Raw genomic sequence first — 22347 nt, 5'->3', positions numbered from 1 at the left:
CCCAAGGCTCCAAAAAAAGTTGGAACGGTAACTTCAACTCGTTGGTTCTCGGGCATAACTCAACCAATCAAGATGATTCTTCTTTCCAGCGATTTGTTAGAATGTCTAGATGATTCTAGAATTTTGCAGAACTTAATTTGATCAAATCTGTAGTTTTTCATCAAAAAAACTTATTTCTGAGAGTTTGTTTGATGCTGATGATCCAGAGGTGACTTTTTTGACAAAAAGAATGCTTGGACAAACAAAAAAAAAGGCGATTCGCTTTTCTTTTTAACATTCCAACGCCCAAGGCTCCAAAAAAAGTTGGAACGGTAACTTCAACTCGTTGGTTCTCGGGCATAACTCAACCAATCAAGATGATTCTTCTTTCCAGCGATTTTTTTCGCGCGTAAAAAAAAAGTTGCAAAGAATTCCGCGGAGGCAGTCGTTTTAAAAAAGGTGGAACGATGTTTTCTGTCGCAGAAATTACAGATTTGTTCAAACCAAGGTTTGCCAAATTTAAGGATCATCTAGACATTCCTACAAATCACTGGAAACAAGAATCGTTCCGATTGGTTGAGTAATGCCCGAGAACCAGCGAGTTGAAGCTACCGTTCCACCTTTTTTGGGAGGCTTGGGCGTCCGTGTAAGTTGGACATGCGTTGGGCGTTCTAGTGTTAATGTTTTTTTTGTTTTCTTTACAAGGGAATATAAAAAACACATTATTTAATAAAATGTATGAGCTAAGATCACTCTAGTTGCAAAACGAGTTCAACCATGTTTGCCCAAAACAAAATAAACTGCTTTTGAGCTCAATTGGAGGACTTTTGATAGGGGCAAAGATATGCTTTTAGATGCTTTTAGACAATGCATTTACCACAGTACCGTATTATATTGAGTAATTTAGACATTTTGAAAATTGAATAGAATAAAAAAAGTGGTTGAAATCTCGAGAAGACCTACAAAGAAAAAATGATGGTAATATTCATCAAGAAATGGTGACAGATTTTGTGTCGAAAATAATATTACATCAATAATTGATGGATTTTCATCAGTGTTTGATAAATATTCATCAGGTTCACATTTTTATTCATTTTTATGTAATATTTCTCAAAAAACTCAACTGAACTTTTTTTTCTGTGTAGCCAAGTACATTTTCCATATTATAAAAAAAATGCAATTCGCAATTCGCAATTTTCAGTGTAAGAACGGGCCTTGACCGATCAGTTTTGTGTGATCATTCAATATATTGAGTAAGGACTCGAACCATACTTGTTTGAAGAAAAGGGCGTAGATTTAAACAATAGACAATAAAGGACGCAAACTACATAAAGTTCGATACTGAGAGAATAATTGTAGTTTGAAGGAAAGAAGAGTAGGAGTCGATGAAAATGACATTTTGATAAATAAATAAGTAAATAAGTAAATAAATACGGTCAATGATAAATAGAAGTTAACATTTTTCGCATATTAAGGTGAACTGTTATTGTTAGGGAAAACACGTTTTAGTATTTATTGTGGAATGAGAGCAGAAGAGTAGAAAGATGAGTGAAGCAAAATTAAAGTACCGTAAACTGGGGTCAATCGGGACTTACTTACTTTACTTTACTGGGGTCAATCGGGACAAAAAAAATCAAAACTACTTACAAATTTAAAAGCTTTAAGTGCTCTAAACACTGTTGTCCTTATTCAGACTGTAGTCCCGATTCGCCCCAGATTATGGTACAGTATTTGTTCGCTAACTGAGCTTGTTTAACTGGACTACTTTGGCTGTAGGCCACTTACAAAGCAGACAAACGTAAAATAACCAAACAAACCGGAATAATGAGGGGCCAGTGGATGCAAAAACAAGTTCAGAAAATTAAAAATCATATTTAAGTTTTAATGAAATGTTTGGTAAAAATTAAAGGAAAAATGAAAGGTGAGCTCTGAAAGAAATTTAAGCAAACATCATTTTTACATTTGTAGAGAAAATGTTATGCATCGGTCCCCTCGTCATTTTTCGTTCAGCCCAATTAGCGAGCAGCATTCGGTAACTATGCTACATTATCAGCCAAGTTACCGAACAAGTACTGTTGTTGGAAATGTGCAGAAGAAATACCCCGTGCTGCGATGTTCTAGGTCAGTGTTTCTCAACCGGTGAGGAATTCCCCCCGGGGGGGGGGGGGGGAATTTGGCCGTTCTTGGGGGGGAATGACGATGTAATAGAAATCCAATGCGTATTTGTAAAAAATATAAATCTCTGGTTGTATTTAAATAACCTGTGATGTTCACAATATATTTTAAATATGTTTCTGTGATAAAATTCAACAGCAATTTTTATTTTATTTATCTTTGCAGGTATTTAAAAAATATAGCTAACAAAACCTAAAATTCAAAAAAGTTTACTCCTTGAAATTGTTCTGAATAATACCATCAATTTTTTTAAAATATTTGCATTCTCTCAAACATGAGCAATTTTTGAAGAATGGAATTTCATAAATAATTTTATAAATAATAACATTATTTTAAACATGAGCATATTTTGTTATAAATTTAAAAAATTAGCTATACTATTTTTTTTTAATAAGCTCAAGCTAAATTTCATTTCCTTTCAAATGAGAATGTTATGAAAATATTTTTATTTTATGTCAATTCTGCTTTGGTTTTGTTAAGTTTAGTTTTTTCAACTGGGAAGCTTTTTATAAAATATATTTGTGAAGTTTTGCGTTGATTCGTTTTTTTCGAACATTATTCAAATTAATTCCTGGGAGTTTTTGCATCGTTTTGGGCAAAATTCCATTACTTTGAAAAATAATCGAGCATCAAATATTAGTTTTTGTAAAAACCCGATTTAATCCCACCAGGGGTGAGATAGAGCCTTTCTTACTAAAGAATATAACTTCTCTCAATTCACAACATCGACTTGATACAAAAAATCTTATGATGAAAGCAAGGTATTATTAATGATGTGTTTTCTAAAAGAAATTGAAAACACAATTTTCACTTATCGACTATTTTTAATCGTACAAATTCTTAGCTTCCAATGCGCAAGTGACGACACACACCGCGGTTTTGGTTTTCTAGTTTTTGTACGAGCCCAAAAACCGAACAAAGCAGACGCAAAGCAAAACCGAGTTAACCGCACTGTGGGAAGTTTGCCATTCAGCGTCTACGAAAGTGAGAGAGTCAGAGATAGATATTTTTACAACCGCACCACTACACACTCAATCGCAATACCTTAGGTAGATAGCCATTGGCGTCGCGAGCATTGAAAACTTTGAAAACGATATAAAGCTTAGAAGCTTCGAAAGCTCCTATTGGAATCCAATGAACTCTGTTTAATAAAACGACACGACAAATGAAGCCTACTTAAAGGCGATTTTAGGAGCACACGGGAAACAAATTGATTGTACCCGGATGAATGTCCTATGTCAAAAAGTTTTTGCATTAACATTGGACAGTTATGCAAAAACGGACAGAGCAAAAGAAACCGAAAAGCTACGATATCTTACATGTTGAAGGAAACATCGGTAGACAAGCTACTACGAACGAGTATAAGTCGAGCCGAAACATATGCGCCAGCATTCTCGCGCCAGCATTCGAAGCTCAACTTGACAACTTGGCGACGAGGCGTCGAAAATCGATGCAGTGTGATTTTTTAGCGATTTTTCGGTTTAAAATTCATGCTGAATCGACATATTTACGAAGCTGGAAATGACGTCCTGGCTTAAAGTAAAACCTATACCTTTCTTTAGTAAGAAAGGCAAAAAGTAAATCGTTCTAAAAATTGATCGGGATTGCCGATCGATGTCAAATTTGTTTCAGATGCTCACTAATGGTCTGTACTATGAATGTAGCAAGAAATTTCGAATAAAATCAGAAATGAAAAATGTTGGCGAAGGTCACCAGGTGGGCTTTTACCTTTTTTTAGGGATTTTGTTTCTTATGGTAGGTCAATCAAACGGCTCTAACTCCAGAACCATATTATGAATCTGGATGAACATTTGGGAGGTTGTAGAGCTCGAAAAATGCAATTTTTGAGATAAATAAAAGATATGAAAATGAAAAAATTGGACCATATTTTCATTTGGAAACTGTGTATTTTCTGGAAAAGTCTGGCCGCATCCGAAAACAGATGGATAATTCGAAATTTGCGCGGCAACTCGCCCAGGTTCAGCACACTAGCTTTCATCTGCATTTAGGAGAACCGAAATCGGATTTATGGGAGCTGAGAACGGCGCGACACAAAATTTTGCAAAATTTTACCACATACGAACATCACTCGACCTCCACGGAATTTATTTTCTCAAAATTCGAGGGTTCGAGATAGACGAGTTCTATCAAGGTGAATCGATAGAGCGTCGAAAATCGATGCAGTGTGATTTTTTAGCGATTTTTCGGTTTAAAATTCATGCTGAATCGACATATTTACGAAGCTGGAAATGACGTCCTGGCTTAAAGTAAAACCTATACCTTTCTTTAGTAAGAAAGGCAAAAATATATGAAGTCTATTTTGTCTTTTTCTTTGAATAAAATATCAGTCATGATTTCTGTCTGTGATTGATAAAAACTAAAACTGTTAGTGTTTATAATATTGCAACATACAGGAACATTTATAAAAAGATTATAATAAAAAGATTTTTCGGGAGCTTTTGCATTCCATTAAATATGAACAGATAATGAAAATGCATTTAAAAAATGCTGCAAGTATGTGTAAATTGTTGCGAGTGAAGAAAAAAATGAAATGTTGAGAAAAATTTAAAGTTTCTGCAAACATTAATACCAAAATTATGACATTTGTGCAATGATACCCATTAGTTGGGGGGGGAATGATGTTCCTGAAATTCAGCCAAGGGGGGAATGGATCAATAAAGGTTGAGAACCACTGTTCTAGGTACATCCACAATAGAGCAGTTCTCTACACAGAAAAAAATCAATTCTCGAAACCGTGAAGTCAGTTCACGATTATGAGAACCACGAAGGAATAAATTCACGTTTATGGTGCAAATGCACCATACTCATGAATAAATTCCTTCGTGGATCTCACATTCGTGAACTTAATTCACGATTACGGGAATTGATTTTTTTCTGTGTACGGAATCGGTTTTTTTTTTCTTTAATTTTAATTTTTGTATTTTTAAATCCGGCTGAAACTTTTTTGGTGCCTTCTGTATGCCCAAAGAAGCCATTTTGCATCATTAGTTCGTTCATATAATTTTCCATACAAATTTGGCAGCTGTCCATACAAAAATGATATGTGGAAATTAAAAAATCTGTATCATTGGAAGGAATTTTTTGATCGATTTGATGTCTTCGGCAAAGTTGTAGGTATGGATATGGACTACACTGAAAACAATGATACACAGTAAAAAAAATGGTGATTTTTAATTTCACTTTTTGTCACTAAAACTTGATTTGCAAAAAAACACTATTTTTATTTTTTTTTATTTTTGATATGTTTTAGAGGACAATCAAATGCCAACTTTTCAGAAATTTCCAGAATGGGCAAAAAATCTTTGACCGAGTTATACTTTTTTGAATCAATACAGATTTTAACAAAAAATCGAAATAACGGTCGCAAAAATTTTTCACCTTGAGTTTTCGAAAAATCGAATTTGAAATCAAAAAGATCTTTAGTGATTTTTTTTATAAAGTGCACCGTTTTCAAGTTACATCCATTTTAAGGTAACTTTTTTGAAAATAATCGCAGTTTTTCATTTTTAAAATTAGTACTCATGTTTGCCCACCTTTGAAAATTTTTTATTTGAAAAGCTGAGAAAATTCTCTATATTTTGCTTTATTGAACTTTGTTGATACGACCCTTAGTTGCTGAGATATTGCCATGCAAAGGTTTTTTTATTCTTAACTTATTTTTATTAGGTCCTTTTCGGTGCTTTGACCAGGTTGGGACCGAGGATCAATAAAAACAATATATAATAAAAAACCAAAACAACTCTTTAAATTCCATACTTGGAGATCATGTAACTGACGAGGGTTACTTGGTCCAAGCGGATCTTGCAGGTCTTGAACCTGCCGATGTACTCGGAGAAAATCCCCCACAGCTCAGCCGAACTGTAGAGTACCTCCCCGGCTTCCTCCTCCGTGACTCCACCGTCTCGGGGGCCACCTTGGCTGCTTCCTGCGGGTCGGTGGGCGATCCTTCGATTTTCCGTTCGGAACTGCGCCCGGCAGCGTGAACGCCGGAAACAAAAAATGAGGATAAGGCTTGAATCGAACCCGCATCCCATAGCAACTAAGCGATTGGCAGCCAAAGCCGCCAACCACCGCGCCACGAGGCCCTCCCATTAGATTTTCAAATAAAATCAAATTTCGACGCATTTTGCGCAACTGAAAACTTCACACGCAATTTTCTTAATAAACACGCGATTAAACTCTGAATCGGCTATAACGATTTTTTAAGCTAGCAGTTGCAGAATTCACCACCTACCACGCGATGCATTTTGAGTTAATTGGGTCCTAAAGCCCTACACAGAAAAAAATATGTGAATTTACTCGACACGGAAAAATAGAATCACATGTAAACTCAGTTGATGTAAACTTGAAATTCGATGTAAACTGTTGAATCACACGTAAAATCATGTTTTTACGTATAATTTGTTGCAAATTTACATCAAATTGCATTTGTATTTAAATGTTTAATGACGTGCAAAAGTGTTACATCATAAATGATGTAACAATCAGAAATATTTTTTTGTGTGTATGTACATTTTTATGTAAAGAGCAAAAGTATTTTTTTTCCCATAACTCAACAAAAGAGTATCGGGACCGCATTTACAAAGCGGATTCAGTGGCTGTTTCTTAACTTAATGTTAACTTGTTAAGGTTAATGTCGGGTGTCGGGTCGGGTCTAGCTTGTGTACTTACCCTTTAGTAAGCAATCGAATCCAGAAGGGAAAAGATCACCAGTTTTGTTGATCCGAGCCGGGATTTGATCCCCGACCTTCAGCTTTTCGCGCGTTACCTCTAGGCTACGTAGCTCGATCAAATGTATATGTAGGGGAAGGTGGGGCATGTGTAACAAGTTAGGGAAATGCTCGTTAAAACCCATTTAAAACGTAAATAAATCAGCTGGATTTTTTGATAATCGTTTTATTCCAGGTCTTGACTAAGAATTGGATAGAACAAGTTTCTAAAAATTCCTGTTTAGTATTATAAAAAATGATTTTAAAAATATTGATTTTCCGTACGTTCTACTCAACTAGTGGGGCAAGACGAACAACCCATTGGTACAATTCATGAAAAAACATGTTAATTTGTTAACAATTGAACTGTTATCGCTTAGACACATCAGATAAGAATTTATTTGAAACGTTACTTTCAGTTTTTGATGATATAATAATATTTTACTAATATTTTGATTGTTTTTGCGAAAAAAAATTTCTTGGATGATAAATGGTATTTTTTTATAATATCCCTACATTTGGTACGGATTTTTTTAACAGTTTTTTTAACAGTTGTTAATCAGTATTTATGTAATTTCTTAATAAAATGTGTTGTTGCAGCAATTCGTCATTGTTTCCATACTTAAAATCCATATGGTACACTTGCCCCATCTGCACAAGTTTTTCAGAAGCTCTCAACAAAAATAACCAAAATGATTTATCATACTTCATAATAGGTACAAATCATTGGTAGGTACACTACTGATCTTGGAAAAAATGACAGTTTGATAAAATGGACTTTAAAACGAACCTTAAGTCTTATTTTGTTTTTTTCTAAATGTTATAAGAAAACAAAGGATTTAAAAAAAACATCATTCAATCATGTGTCCAGTGGCGTTTAAGTCGTTTTGGTCGTTATGTGGTAGTAGAATTAACTAATTGCATTGCTAGTAACTATTCATCATATTGGAAATATTGGAAATTGTAAGAATAACGATCATACGAGCGATTGTTCCTGTTGCCCCATACGGTCGTCTTGCCCTACTTTACCCTACATCGGTAAAAACACGATCAAATAACGTATTGTGTTGGTTTGAAAAATTTAGTGGAAAATATAAAAAAAGCAAAGAAATCCACTTTAACGACCCCCGGGCCTTTTGTTGTCTCTGTTGCGAGTTTCTGCTCATCTCTAGGCGTCCGAAGATTATCTGTGGTGAGTCAACCAAAACCTTTTTTACGCAAATGGACCGACGTTTTACTTCCCCATCCGATAAAAGGCAAATCTCGTCTCGAAAAATGCCACCGGGTTCGTCTGGATTTCACCCAGGCCTGCTGGGTTAAGAGGCTACCACGATAACCACTAATACACCGGACCCGGCAAGTGGAAAATAAAAATCAAATGTAAAAAAGAGAGGTTTTCCATACTAATTCCCATACAAAATTAAAATGCATTGCGCAAAGTGTGGACGCAACAGATTGCTCCTAAATTTCGGGGAGTTGTTTAGGGGCATAAAAGCAACCGAAAAAAACATGTTTTCAAAAATCGACCTTCTCGAGCCATCCTAATAAACAGCAGTTGGGTCCTAAAATGAAGCTAAGATTGCTGATATTATTGTTTACAGCGATAAAGCTTATTTTTCTGAGTACAATGACCCTTTGTACGATCACAAAGAGTTTAAAATGGATTTTTAAATCAATTTTGAAAAATTAACCTCGCGGTCCTTCTTGACAGAAAAGCTACTACTTGACAGCTCGTTCCAAGGGGACCATAGTTGATCCATCGAAAAAATGTTGTCGTGTCAAAAAAATTTGTTTTCATTAAAATGAAAAAAGTGATCAGAAATGGTTTTTAACCATGTTTTCTTACCGTTGTACATAAAAATTGACATAGGGCTTTAGTATCCAATTCCCCACGGAAACAGCATGGAAAAAAGTACTCGGTCCAACTTATCACCTTTTATTTGCGTATAAGACAGCTAAAATCGGTTGAAATGGCAGGGAGTTATGATTTTTGAAACAAGTGGTTTTTGCGAAAATCCACGAAAATGGCACTTTTTTGGACCACCCTAACACGGCGTAGGTCACCCTAATGGCCAAACAAAATAATACGGGTCTAATTATTTCGACCAGGGAACCCCCAAAAAAATATTGAGCCCGATTCTAGTACTTTTGTTTTTTTTTTCATTCTATTTTCGTGGGAAATTTCTGTATATATATCCCTGTCACGAAATATTCTAGCAGTGCTGGTTCTGCCAAAATCCTGCTAGAACGGTGGAACATTTCTGCTAGATGGCTGTAAGAATTACCAGCGCTGCTACAATCCTGTAAGAATGTCGTGACTGGGATCTTATTTTACAAATGAAAATGTAAAAAAAAAGTTTAATGGTATAATTTTATTTTATTTTATATTTTTCTTCTCTATTTACAGCAAGTTGTTGAGTTGAACGGATATGTAATAATTTTAGTGGAAAGTCGTGATGGTAAAATTAAGCTGTACGGCAGTCCTGCCGATAAGGACAACCTCGAGGTCGCGGACGAAATATTGGACGTTAACGAACGAAAGCTGGAAGATTCGCCTAGAGCAGAGGTGATCAAACACATACATGAGGTAATCAAAGAAATCCAAATTGATTCAATCGTACTGCGATATCTAATGTCCCATTTTCTCTTTTTCAGTGCATACAATCCTGTATGATAAAACTTCGTGTTAAAAGACGAAGTGATTCGCGATTGGGTAAGTTTGAAAAGCTTTTTGTATTGAAACATAGAGTGCAGCACGAGCGATTAGATATTCATTCTATGTTTTCTCGAGTCTTTCTCAATGCTTTTTCACTGACTGTGAATTGTGGGAATTCGTGCTGGCAGTTAGCACCCAACCTGTAAAGCTGTGTTGAACAGTTGCATGTGTATGTTCTGCTATCAAACACACTTCCAGCAAACTTTGAGCTAGTATTGGAAGCCAGAAACAAGTTTTCCAACAAAGTTAAGGTTGTATTGCAATTAACTCCAGCACGTCTGGGCAGTACAAGAAGCACTACGGTGACTTATACAAGTGAATGGTCAGTGTCAGCCAGAGGCACGTAACCTGCCGTCAGTGGCATGAATTTACCGAGATCGTACGGCCAAACACAAACACATCGAAAAGGCAAAAAAAGAGTTGAGCGTTGAAGTCACATAACACGATGGCAGCTTTATACACTCACTCGCTCGATGGATATTTGAACCGTATAGGTACATATAGCATCGACAAAAGACATCGACGGTCAGGGAAAATTGCATTTTCAGATTGACTCACCTGTCATGGGGGACAAACTTTTCATGGGGCTGAGGGGAAAAAAAAAATAGTTAAGTAACTTTATTTTATAAAATCTGGGGAATCCAATTATTCAGCTAATGGTCGACAAAAATACGATCAAAAATAGTTTTAAATAAATCTTTTTAACAAAATTTGCATGCCCAATTTTCAAAATAACCCAACAAAAAGTATCACAGTCAGATTCATCCATGAGAACAGTCATTTTACTGTAATATATGTGAAAAATATCAACAAATTCATGAAAATATTTTACGTTTAACATAAATGGACCCGCAGTCGAGCAGTTTTTGTTTTCGCTCCATAAGAAATACATTGAAGAAAAACTAACTTAATCCACCTATGTGGTTGGAGCCTTCCTCACAACAATGGCTGTACACAAGTTTCATCTATTTTTTAGATCCGGCTTCAAAAAAGTACATCAATATCACTTAAGTGGCCATATCTCGAGACAGGGTTGCCAGATGTTCAATGTTTTGGACTCGTTGGAAAGGTCTTTTGATAACCTAACCAAAGATGGGTCCGATGATGGACCCGGACATAGTTTACATACATTTAAGTGAAATCCGGCTTCAAAAAAGTATATCAATATCACTTAAGGGACCATCAATAAACCACGTGGACACTTTAGGGGGTATGGCAATTGTCCACGATCCATACAAAAGATTTTTGTATGGACAATTGTCCACAAAGGGGGGGGGGGGGGGTAACAGATTCTCAAAAAAGTGTACACGTGGTTTATGAACGGTCCCTAAGTGGCTATATCTCGAGACAGGGTTGCCAGATCTTCAATGTTTTGGGCTCGTTGGAAAGGTCTTTTGATAACCTAACCAACGATGGGTCGGATGATGGACCCGGACATAGTTTACATACACCCAACCGGAAAACTGTCCTCATGCATTTTTTGCGATATAGGGGTATGACATTTTTGCCCGTTACCGACAATTATCGACATTACCGACGGCAGATTGATTGTATTGCAGAAAAAAAAACCTTAACAGAATGAGGATTGAACCATCAACTTCTAGGTTGCTGATCCGACAGCCTACCACCGCGCCATGGACGCTTGAATGGTGAGGGACAGAGCGCGAACATAATGTTCTCTCTAGATTGTTGCTCGGGGACGCGCCAGCATTCTATGTGTTGGTGAGAACTGTAGATCGCTGACGTGTTTACACGCGGGCAAAAATGATCTATGGGCTTGCTGCAAAAAATGTAATAAAATATAACATTTTCTGCAGCAAATTCACTGTTACAGATTTTGAGATATATTTTTCGTTTGGGTGTACAGTTAAGTGAGATCCAAATATATGTGAAAACACATTTTTATACATAACTTTTGAACTACTTATCGAAACTTCAATCTGTATAAAACTCGATCTATGGGACCCTAAACCAAGTCGAATGCAACCGGTTCGGATCAAATCGGTTCAGCCAGTGCCGAGAAACATGAGCTAGTTTGTTGGTCACATACATACATACACACACATACACACACACATACACACAGACATTTGTTCAGTTTTCGATTCTGAGTCGATATGTATACATGAAGGTGGGTCTACGACGTTTTTATACGAAGTTCATTTTTAGAGCAGGATTATAGCCTTACCTCAGTGAGGAAGGCAAAAAGCAAAAACTGCTCGAATGGAAATGCTCCATTGAGAATGGAGCACCCGCAGTCGAGCAGTTTTTGACAGTTCGCTCCATAAGAAATACATTGTAGAAAAAAGCAAAAACTGCTCGAATGGAAGTGCTCAATTGTTAAAAGTTCACAAGTGCCCATTTTGAATAAAAATGCAATTACAGTCCAGACTCGATTATCCGAAGGCCTCGCATTTCACTTTTGATAATCGAAACGTCGGATAATAGAACCACCGAAATTTTTTTTTCGTTGTCTTGTTTTTTAATGTTAAGCTTGACAAACATGCTATAAAGTGGTTCAGATTTTTTAAATTCAAGATGGCGGCCAAAATGGCGGTGTTCAAATACTGAGAAAATGTATTTTGTATGTCAACAACTGAAATTTGACTAAAATAGGGTCGCAAAACTCTTATTTGTTGTTAAAAGTAATACAATAAAAAAACGATTTTTTTTGTTCGTGATTCGATTATCCGAAGACTCATACAAACCTTCGGATAATCGAGTCTGCAAAAAAAGTTTAACTCGTAAGCGTAAAACAATGTATTCCAAACAGTTTACAAGTGTTTGTACAAGAACAAAATTTTCTTATTTTTTATTAATGCATTTTACCACTTTTGCTGCATAATAAAAAAAAATTCTAAATTTTTTTGTACAAACTTGTTTCTTTCAGGAAATTTATCACTAAGATCTCCTTCCTTTTCTCATTCACAAGAATGGTGGAAAAATTAAAATGGCTTGCATGAAAATTTCTATTTGGGAGTATTTTGAAAAGATGGGGAGAGTCAAAAAAATGTTGCGATTGCGACTCATTCACTACAGTTTTTTTACTACAGAAGAATAAAAGCGGTGAGACGGTAGAGAGATCGAGAAAAAATAATCATTTTGAGCATTTAGATTTTCATGTGTAGGGAAGAGGGGGACTTGATTCTCAATTCTGAATCAACACATGTTTGAAATACAATTTATCACATGTTTGAGGGGACTTAATGGACCAAATTGGCTGAAATTTAGGGTAAAGATTCTTTAAATCACAAATTTCAAACTTATAAATTTACTGAATGACTCCGCTTGCCTAGGTTTCTGTGTTGATGGATAGTATATGAGTGCACACATGATTCAGAATATACATTGTTTATTTGCAGTTCCCAAAATAACAAAAAATATTGGAAGACATTTTATATTGTTTATAGATTGTATTTTTATTATTTATATTTCATTTCAATTTGAAGAACATTTTAATTTGTTTTGTATAGTCAGTATAGTATGTAAAAAATGTATTTACACCCCTTGGGCACTTTGCACATTTTGTGATGGAACATGTAAACCAGTGGTCACCAAACTGCGGCCCGCGGGCAGCATGCGGCTTACCGTAGTCTTCTGTGCGGCCCGCGGGCTGGTTTTATATTATGATAGAATCAGGCCCACTTGGGATTACTCAGATTATGTTCTCAACAAAAATTATGATTAAGAATTCGTTTATAAGAAATCCCATAAAACAATAATTAAAAAAATGACATCCAAATTTAATTTTAATTATGAATACCTACTATATTTATACGGATTTGAAAAGTATTATTCAAGTGTTACCTCATTTTCCAAAAGGATTTATAAAACGTTAAAAGTTTGAAAGTTGAATAAGTAAAAATAGTTAAAACATCCCGTTTCCTTTATTAAAACATAGAATTCAACTGTATTCAAAAAGTAACTTTTATTCCTACAAATACCTCATGAAATGATGATTTCTATAAAAATTTATATAACAAATACTATCAAAAAAAAAAAAGGTGTAAAAAAAGTTTGTACACCTTTCGAATTACTAACATAAAGACAGTTATTTTGTGACAAATCACCATCAATCTAGTGTCCCACCCCCAGCCTTGACTGATTAAAAAAATAATTTGGATTGAATTTGAAGTTTACTAACTACTTATCGTCAGTGGGGGTGACTGTGGGTCAAAAAACGATACACCTCTCGTAATTTCTTGATTACAAAAACAATTTAAATAACATCGAAAATCTTTTATCGTAGAATTGTTTTTAGATAGTTTACTAACATTTTCTCAAAATATGGTGTAATTAGGTAGAGTCAACCTTAAATGGCAATCGTTTGAAAATTGGCCCAAACTCACCCCTTAGAGGGGGTGACATTGGGTCAAATAAAACTAAAATGATGCTCAAATACAAACAGTGTTTCTTGTTCGATGGAATCGTATTGACATGCTACAATGTTTGAAGTAGAGATTATCAAACATTTGGGTACTTTTTGATCAATTTCAACAAAATTTTTAAAAAGTTGAATTTTCGAGAGGTCGAGGAACGAGATTTTCTCAGCAAAGTCATCTTAAGGTTTCACTTACACAACCCTTTTAACAGAATTTAGTTTCTTTGAGGAGTACCTGAGAAATGGTAAAATCTGTAAAAAAATACTTTGACCCAATCTCACCCCCAGACCCAATGTCAGCCCCACTGACGGTAGTATAAAAGTTTATATTACTCTGGAAATTTAATATAAAACTTGTTTAATTCTGCAAACTTTCAATTTATCTAAATGTCAACATATTACCATAGAATTGCTAAATAAACATTTTGGAGTGGATATACTATCGTTTATGTCATTCCAAGTGTAGGAGTCGTCTCCACGCTATAAGTACAAACAACACACCAAACCAAGCCTGCTCCGGTGGAATCGCTGGCAGCGGTTGGACTCGCAATCCAAAGGTCGTCAGTTCGAACCCTGAAGTGGAAGGTTTCTTGGAGTAAAAATAGGTTTGGGTGCTCTCCCCGTTCAAGCCTTTGGACTCATTGTTTCGACCAGACCACCAAAGACCTGGGAGTCGTTAATGTGGATGGTTAGACTTTTTTTTGAGTCTATTCAGCTCGATTTTTCGAAATATTTTTTTGGTAGAAATTTCAAAACGACAACAGTGATGTTTTATAGAACAATTATTTTTATTGTTATTGTTTATTCATGTAATGTCCTATTTCATCTTGATTTAGTATGATAAATTCACAGCTACTGAATCGTTCCGATTTGTTGAGTTATGCACGAAAACCAGCGAGTTGAACGCGTCCGTGTGGATTGATGTGCGTTGGGCGTTCCAGTGTTAACGAACTAACTCGCCGGCGTGCCCTCTTATCAGCGATGATGAAGGAAGAAATTCTTTCAGCGATGAGATTGGCTCAATATTAATATCCCGTGAAGCAAAGTCGTAAATAACACGATTACACGAATAAAACATTTCCGCGGTGACCTCCCATAAGAACAGTAGCAGCAAACAGTCAGTGTATCATGTTTTTCGACCCAAACGCTCACAGCCAACATTGGGTCGGTGTGCTGGCCTGGCTGGCCTACAAACAAATCTCGCTGTACACGACTCGCGAGTGAGTGCTGCTGGCTGCACCTCCTCAGTAAGATAAGTTTGGCGAGCGAATCGAGGCCGCGACACGGGAGCGCGATCTACGGCGGTGAAACTTGAGCGAGCTTTTTTTTATTGTTATTTGGGAGTGCAGCAACTGGTTGCTGATAAAATCCTGCTGGTTTGGATCCGTGATTTGTTTTAGTTTGTCAATTTGCGTGTAAAAACGGTCCTAGTTAGAGGTTGAAAAGCAAGTTAAATCTTTAGAGGAATTTCGAGTTTTTTTTACCTCATCTCGAACGGTAGGTTTTAACTCGTAAAAGCTAATGTGGAAGAACAACAGAAAAGAGAGGTGGTTGTGCGGTCGGTTTACGTGTGTGGAATCTCTCGTAAATAAGAATGTAACTAGTTTTATCTAGCAAAGAAGAGCTTCTTCCTCATCTCCAAGCCTGGTTTATCTGTGTTGCTTTTGGGCTCATGGTTGAGGCGTATAAGCAAGTGGGACGCGCATGGGGTGAACGGAGGAGCAAAGCTCACCAATGACCTCCCCCCGAAAGAAGAAGGAACATCAACACACAACGGCGAGAGGCTGGAAAAGTTAACACACATACTCTCAAGCTCGCAACATCATCATCATCGCCGAGTGGCGCGCGTTCGGTCTGATCTTCAGTGAGTGAGTGCGCGAGAGAAAACGGGCCATTTCTGTAAAAATTGTCGACGTCACTTAATCCGAATATGAGCAGACCCCTCAATGGTGCTGGAGGGCTGTTGTGCGAAAAGTCACACGCGAAAAAGTTAAAAGTTAATTTGGCAAACCAAAGGAAAATTGTCCCACAAATCGTTTATTCAGTGTATCAGTGATCAGCGTGATTTGCAACGAGGTGGAAAGTGTGACTCACTTTGCGAAACACACAACTCGTCGTCGTCACCAATTCCCGATGGATTTCCAGACTACAACCATTCCTAAATGAGAGATACCTAATAGGTACCAAAGGGTGTGATTTGCGTTCGAAGAAAAATGTAAGGAAAATATTTTACCGATGATTAATCGTGAATTTTGCTGTAGTGAGAACGTGTCGCACAGTAAAATAAGCATATTTTAATTACGCTCAACCCAGTCGGTTTTTGTCTGTGTTTGCAGTTTTTTTTGCCTTTTCCAAAAGTAGCATTAGTTTCGTGCGGGCACCTTTTGCTGAGAATTACCGAAAAGGAAACCAAATGTTATGAAATTTTGGTGTGCATCCACGTCAAGTTGCTCAACGGCAAGAAGTGTTGTGTTGTGTTTTTGTTTTCCGACGAATTCCGTATCGTGGTGTTGGTGTTTACGTCTGCTGGGGGGCATCAGAAGCCTCTACGTGCATTGAGTGTGAATTAACGCCCAACAACGAGAGTGTAATCGAAACTAATTGAATGACGATTGGTGGTGTGTTGGGCTTGAAATAATCACCACCGTACTGCAACTACTCTATACAGGTATGCAGCTGCTTCTGTTACTGTTCCTTTCAATGACTTTGAATTAACAGTGATGCTAAATCAATATGATAACACCGATTTCTTAAGCGTAACTCACATTCATAATTAAAATGATTTCCGTTCGACTTAAATCTAACATGATAATATTGAAATAAATTTATGGAAAACGAGAGAAGCTAAAAACATTTTGAAACCATAGCCTAGGCGTCCGAAGGTTATGTGGTGCGAGTCACCCAAAACCTCTTTTACGCAAATGGACCGACGTTTTACTTCCCCATCCAATAGAAGGTATGATCAGGCAAATCTCGTCTCGAAAAATGCCACCGGGTCCGTTTGGGAATGAACCCAGGCCTTACGGGGTGAGAGGCTACCACACTGACCACTAAACCACCGGACCCGGCAGAAAAAAGACAAAAGCCTTACAAATTATTTTCACTGGCTTAATCGACCGAGCCACGTAGCCTAGCGGTAACGCTTCCGCCTCGTAAGCGGTAGATCGGGGTTCAAATCCTGGCTCGGACCAATACAACTGGTGAGCTTAGCTCAGTTGGACCTTATCATGACACCTTAGGGAAGGCGATCTATGGAATGTTGACATTAACCTTAACATGTTAATATTTAGTTAAGAAAAAGCCACTGAAATCGCGTTGTAAATGCGTTCCCGATACTCTTCATAGGCCATGAAAATTTTTTACTATAGTTTTACTTAATCGAACCCACGGCCTATTTGCTAAAAAAGACTTTTCAGTCATTATTTAGGCCGATGCAAATATTAAAAAAAGTTTTTGTCCCTCGGCCCTGGCCGAGTATCAAGGGGGGGGCAAAAAATAAAAAAATATAAAAAATTAAATAACAAGCCATAGTCTTCACATTTAAATGAAAAAAGTGTTTTAAAATGCATTTTACACTAGTTCAGTTGTTTTGCAATCATTAGTTTTCAAAAAAATCTAAGATCTGACAAAAACAAAAATTGTATCGAAAAAAAAGGTTTTGCATCGAAAATTTTCAAAAATCTTAAGATTTTTTAATAAACCCAAACATGCTAAAAATGATTTTAAACGCAGAAGAATGTATTTTAATTTGATTTCAGCTGGTTGCACTTGAATTTTCATTGAAATTTTGAAGTTTATTGTAAAATATTTTTGCCCTGATTTTCGGGCCAATTTTGAAGGGGGTGACAAAACTTTTAACAATATTTGTACCAGCCTTATTGGGAACTTTTAAAACAGTTCAGGTGTTGATCACGCTTGAGCATCCCCAGTCTGCCGTACGTCAGAACGTGCGAGCTACCACAAATACACGTACACACTAACACACTCACACATGCATGCCAACAGAATAAATGACAAGTCGAGTTTTGCACGTCGAATCGAAAGGTCGTGTTTTTGTACCTGTCCGAAACGTCCAGTCGCCGCAAGAAAAGTACAGTCCACTCCTCGAAGGCCAACATGGTCCTTCGAGCCGGATCGCGAGACCCAGTGAATCTCGGCGGAAGCTCTTTCCCTCCTCGGAAAGGGAAAGAGTTTACGAGCATTCGATCGCTGCTGTCGGTCGGGTGTAGTGACGCGCTTTCGGGTAAAAGCGGTTGCTGCGAAAGAATCGAGCATTTGTGGCCGTGTCCGCAAATGTGACGCCGTGTCGTCACAAGTGAACGAGCATCAACTTGGAGAGTCCAGTTGGTGTAGGTGCCCTTACCTCAAAAAGGAAATCGAGCACTCGTCGGTTGACTCCGCGAGTGTGACGCCGTGCCGTCTCGTGAATAGAGCAACAGTTTCAAATTGTTGTTGGCTTCCCTTTGCCTCGGAAAAAGGTTTGTGAATGTGTGCGTTCCGCGGTCGGAACAGAGACGCATTGCTGCTGCATGGAAGCATCGAGTAGCACTGTCCGGAGATCGTCGAAACTGATCCGGAAGTTGTGATCGCGACGGAGTTAGCCTGGAGGTGTTCCGTTTTCGCAGCAGAAGAAGGTGAAATTTGGAAGATTTGGCCTCGGCAGTGTTGTGATTGCAAATGGCGGACGGACGCAAGTGAACATCGTCGCCGTCGCCACCCCCATCGACGCCGCCCCGATTGGAAGCAGGTGCTGAGCAGAAAGCGGAAGGAAAAGGGGAGAAAAGCACAGTTGCATGTGTTGGTGAAGCAGAGAGAGGCAGCACGCGAAACGATGATAAGTGTGCGTGACGTCTTGCAGCGGAGAGCCGATCATCGAAACGAACACCACCAAAGGAGAGTTGAGGACAGATACGTCGACTACGAGTCGGTGGGCAACGTCGTGCCGATGATGCGGAGATCGATGACCGATGTCTTGCCGAAGGTGATGCCGAGCCGAGACGGCTGTCTTGGTGATTGGAGCGCGGTCCTGGAGAGGTCGAGTCTTCAGCGTTGGACGAGGAGGAGAGTGATTGAAATCGGTATTTCAACGCCCGGGAGTATGTTGATCACGCTTGAGCATCCCCAGTCTGCCGTACGTCAGAACGTGCGAGCTACCACAAATACACGTACACACTAACACACTCACACATGCATGCCAACAGAATAAATGACAAGTCGAGTTTTGCACGTCGAATCGAAAGGTCGTGTTTTTGTACCTGTCCGAAACGTCCAGTCGCCGCAAGAAAAGTACAGTCCACTCCTCGAAGGCCAACATCAGGAAACTTATAAAATGTTATTTTTCATGTCAAATACACGTCAAAGGTGCAAAATAAGACATGACAAAACTTTTTTTTTCTTGACTGACTCTTTGAACATGTGGGATTTCTTCAGAAATGAAAATCATTTACAGTATGTAAAAAAAGTATTTACACCCCTTGGGCACTATGCACATTTTGTGATGAAACATGTAAAAAATTTAAAGTTTGACAGGAACCTAGTACTACGTTTTGTTCAGAAACTCAAGCCAGACATTTTGCTACAAAAAGCTTATGAAAAGATGATTTCTATAAAATGTTATATAACAAATACTATTACGAAAATAAAAAAGGTGCAAAAAAAGTTTGTACACCTTTCGAAAAATTAACATAAATAATGTTATTTGTTGACAAATCACCATAAATCCAGTCTCCCAACTCCAAATAGGTATCCTTGACTGATTAAAAAAATAATTTGAATTGAATATAAAGTTTACTAACTACTTAGTATAAAAGTTTATATAACTCTGGAAATTCTATATAAAACTTATCTAAACTTAGTTTTGCAAACTTTTAATTCAACTAAATGGCAATATATTACCATAGAATTGCTAAATAAACATTTTGGAGTGGGTATAACACCGTTTTGGGGGTATTAGTATCGATAGAATAGATTTTTCGTTGGAATTTCGTACCAACCCGGAATTATTTCGTCGGAAATCTGAACCGGTCCACAATTTACAAGTCAACCTATGTAGCATCAGAAAGGGCATAAAATTTCCGATCTTTTGATACCCATACATCCAGGTTTTCTATAAAACCAACGTTTTTAAATACCTAAGCAAAAACGTTGTTATGGTTTCGTTTGAGCAACCTGCCAAAAATGTATGGAATTTCGTAATTTTTGTTCTCGTGGATCAAACTTACTTTTTGCCCAGGTATTTAAACGCGTACTCGTTTATCTAGACTGGGACAGTTAATATGGCTGTTTTCGGCTTAGCAGTCGTTACGACTGCTAAGCCGAAAACAGCCATATTACAGGTATTTAAAAACGTAGGTTTTAAAGAAAACCTTGATGTTTGGGTATCAAAAGATCGGAAATTTTATGTCTTTTCCGATTCCACATAGGTTGACTTGTGAATCGTGGACCGGTTCAGATGCCGGCGGATTTTCCTACGACGTAATTCCGGGTTCCTGTCAAACTTTAAATTTTTTACATGTTTCATCACAAAATGTGCATAGTGCCCAAGGGGTGCAAATACTTTTTTTACATACTGTACATTTCTTTAAATTAAATAACATGATTTAGCTGATATAATCAAATTTTTTGGCATGTTAGATGTTGGATGTAAGGTTATTACTGGATTTTTATGAATAACTAACATTTCAAAAGGGCGTATTATTGAATGTTTGGCCACATTTCAAAAGGGCGTATTATTGAAAATTCATAACTCGGTCCAAGATTTTTTGCACAACCTGGAAATTTCTGAAAAGTTGGCATTTTATGTCCCCTAAAACATATAAAAAAATAAAAAAATTAAAAATAGTGTTTTTTGCAAATCAAGTTTCAGTGACAAAAAGTAAAATTAAAATTCACCAAATTTTTTTTACCCTGTATCATTTTTTTTCAGTGTGGTCCTTATCCATACCTACAACTTTGCGGAAGACACCAAATCGATCAAAAAATTCCTTCAAAAGATACAGATTTTTAAATTTTCATACATCATTTTTGTATGGACAGCTGCCAAATTTGTATGGAAAATTATATGGACTGGCTTCTTTGGGCATACCGAAGGCACCAAAAAAGTTTCAGCCGGATTAAAAAATACAAAAAAAAATCGAATGACCGAAATCTGAGAAAATTGCTCAACATACAAAAATCTTCACTCCAAACCATTAGAACAAAAACATAATCAAGGGTTTTGAAAAGGATTTTTAAAAGAGAATAATATAATTAGACCACCGTCATCAGGGGTGACATTGGGTCTGGGTGGTGAGATTTTATCATACAAATTTCAACATTTTTGTATGATCCAATCTTACCCCACACACCCAATGTCGTCCCGAATGATAGTACTATAATAAAACCGATTCTTTGATCACTCGTACTCATGAAAAATATTTCTCCTGAAGCTTTCAACAGTTATTTGCTGCTCAATTTTCATTATATTTTTTGTTTTGCAATTTTGCAGGTTCTTCTCAATGAAACTTAATTCTGTTTAAAGGAGACATTTCGAGAAAACTTTGCTGAAAAAATCTCGTTCCTAGAACAAATCCTGCCATTTTTGGTATTTTCTTAAATTTAGTTTGACTTCCTTTGAATCTATTTTCACGTTTGAGCATCATGTGGCCGATTTTTCGACTCCTTAGAAAAAATCAATTTTTTTTCTCAGCATTTTGGCTGTAGTGACAAAATCGTAAAACTGGGCTTTTAAAAGGAACACCAAACAATCGCTATAGTTTTACCAGCTTGATTCTTGCCAATTGAAAAATAATCTTTGGCTCTTTGAACTGAACGAATTGGTTGAAATATATGTTTTTTTTACCCAACAAAAGGAACAGATTTATGTAAAACTCCTCGCCCATTCAATGGCTGGCAGACCTTATTTGGTAAATATTTTTGGCGTTTGTGGTAAGAAAACGCATTTAATGAACATTGCAAATAATGAATCATAATAAAATGGAATCTTTGATTCAAAAAATCACATTGTAAATTGAAAAGAGTTACATTTTGTTGCTACACCGCTAAGAATCGGTCATTTTAGTTTCACCTCTAAGAGGTGAGATTGTTCAATTTACAAACGATGGGCATTTGAAGTAGAGTTAATCAAATTTCACCATATTTTGAGAGAATGTTGGTAAACTATCTAAGAACAATTATATCTTAAAACATTTTCGATATCATTTAAATTGTTTTTGTTATTTAGAAATTACGAGAAGTGTATCATTTTTTTACCTGTATTCACCCCCACAAAACCATGAAAACGTAGCAAAAATATAGTTTTTTTTTTGTTGTTTTATGAGACCATTCCATTTTGTTTAGTTGTATTTTCCCTAATGTCATTGCTCTTC

At 36.9% G+C, this 22347-nt stretch overlaps 1 protein-coding gene across 1 annotated transcript in view; it reads left to right on the top strand.

Moving 5' to 3' along the window:
* LOC6034019 overlaps positions 1-22347 on the top strand; it is an 82273-nt gene that overhangs the window by 1676 nt on the left and 58250 nt on the right. Inside the window, 2 exon segments of the mRNA XM_038266161.1 lie at positions 9292-9471; positions 9540-9597. Of these exon segments, the coding sequence (XP_038122089.1) occupies positions 9292-9471; positions 9540-9597 (238 nt within the window).

The sequence above is a fragment of the Culex quinquefasciatus genome, chromosome 3 (genome assembly GCF_015732765.1).
Source record: "Culex quinquefasciatus strain JHB chromosome 3, VPISU_Cqui_1.0_pri_paternal, whole genome shotgun sequence".
Classification (NCBI taxonomy): domain Eukaryota; kingdom Metazoa; phylum Arthropoda; class Insecta; order Diptera; family Culicidae; genus Culex; species Culex quinquefasciatus.
Note: the sequence above shows the minus strand (reverse complement) of the source record. Positions and strands in the feature narration are given on the sequence as shown.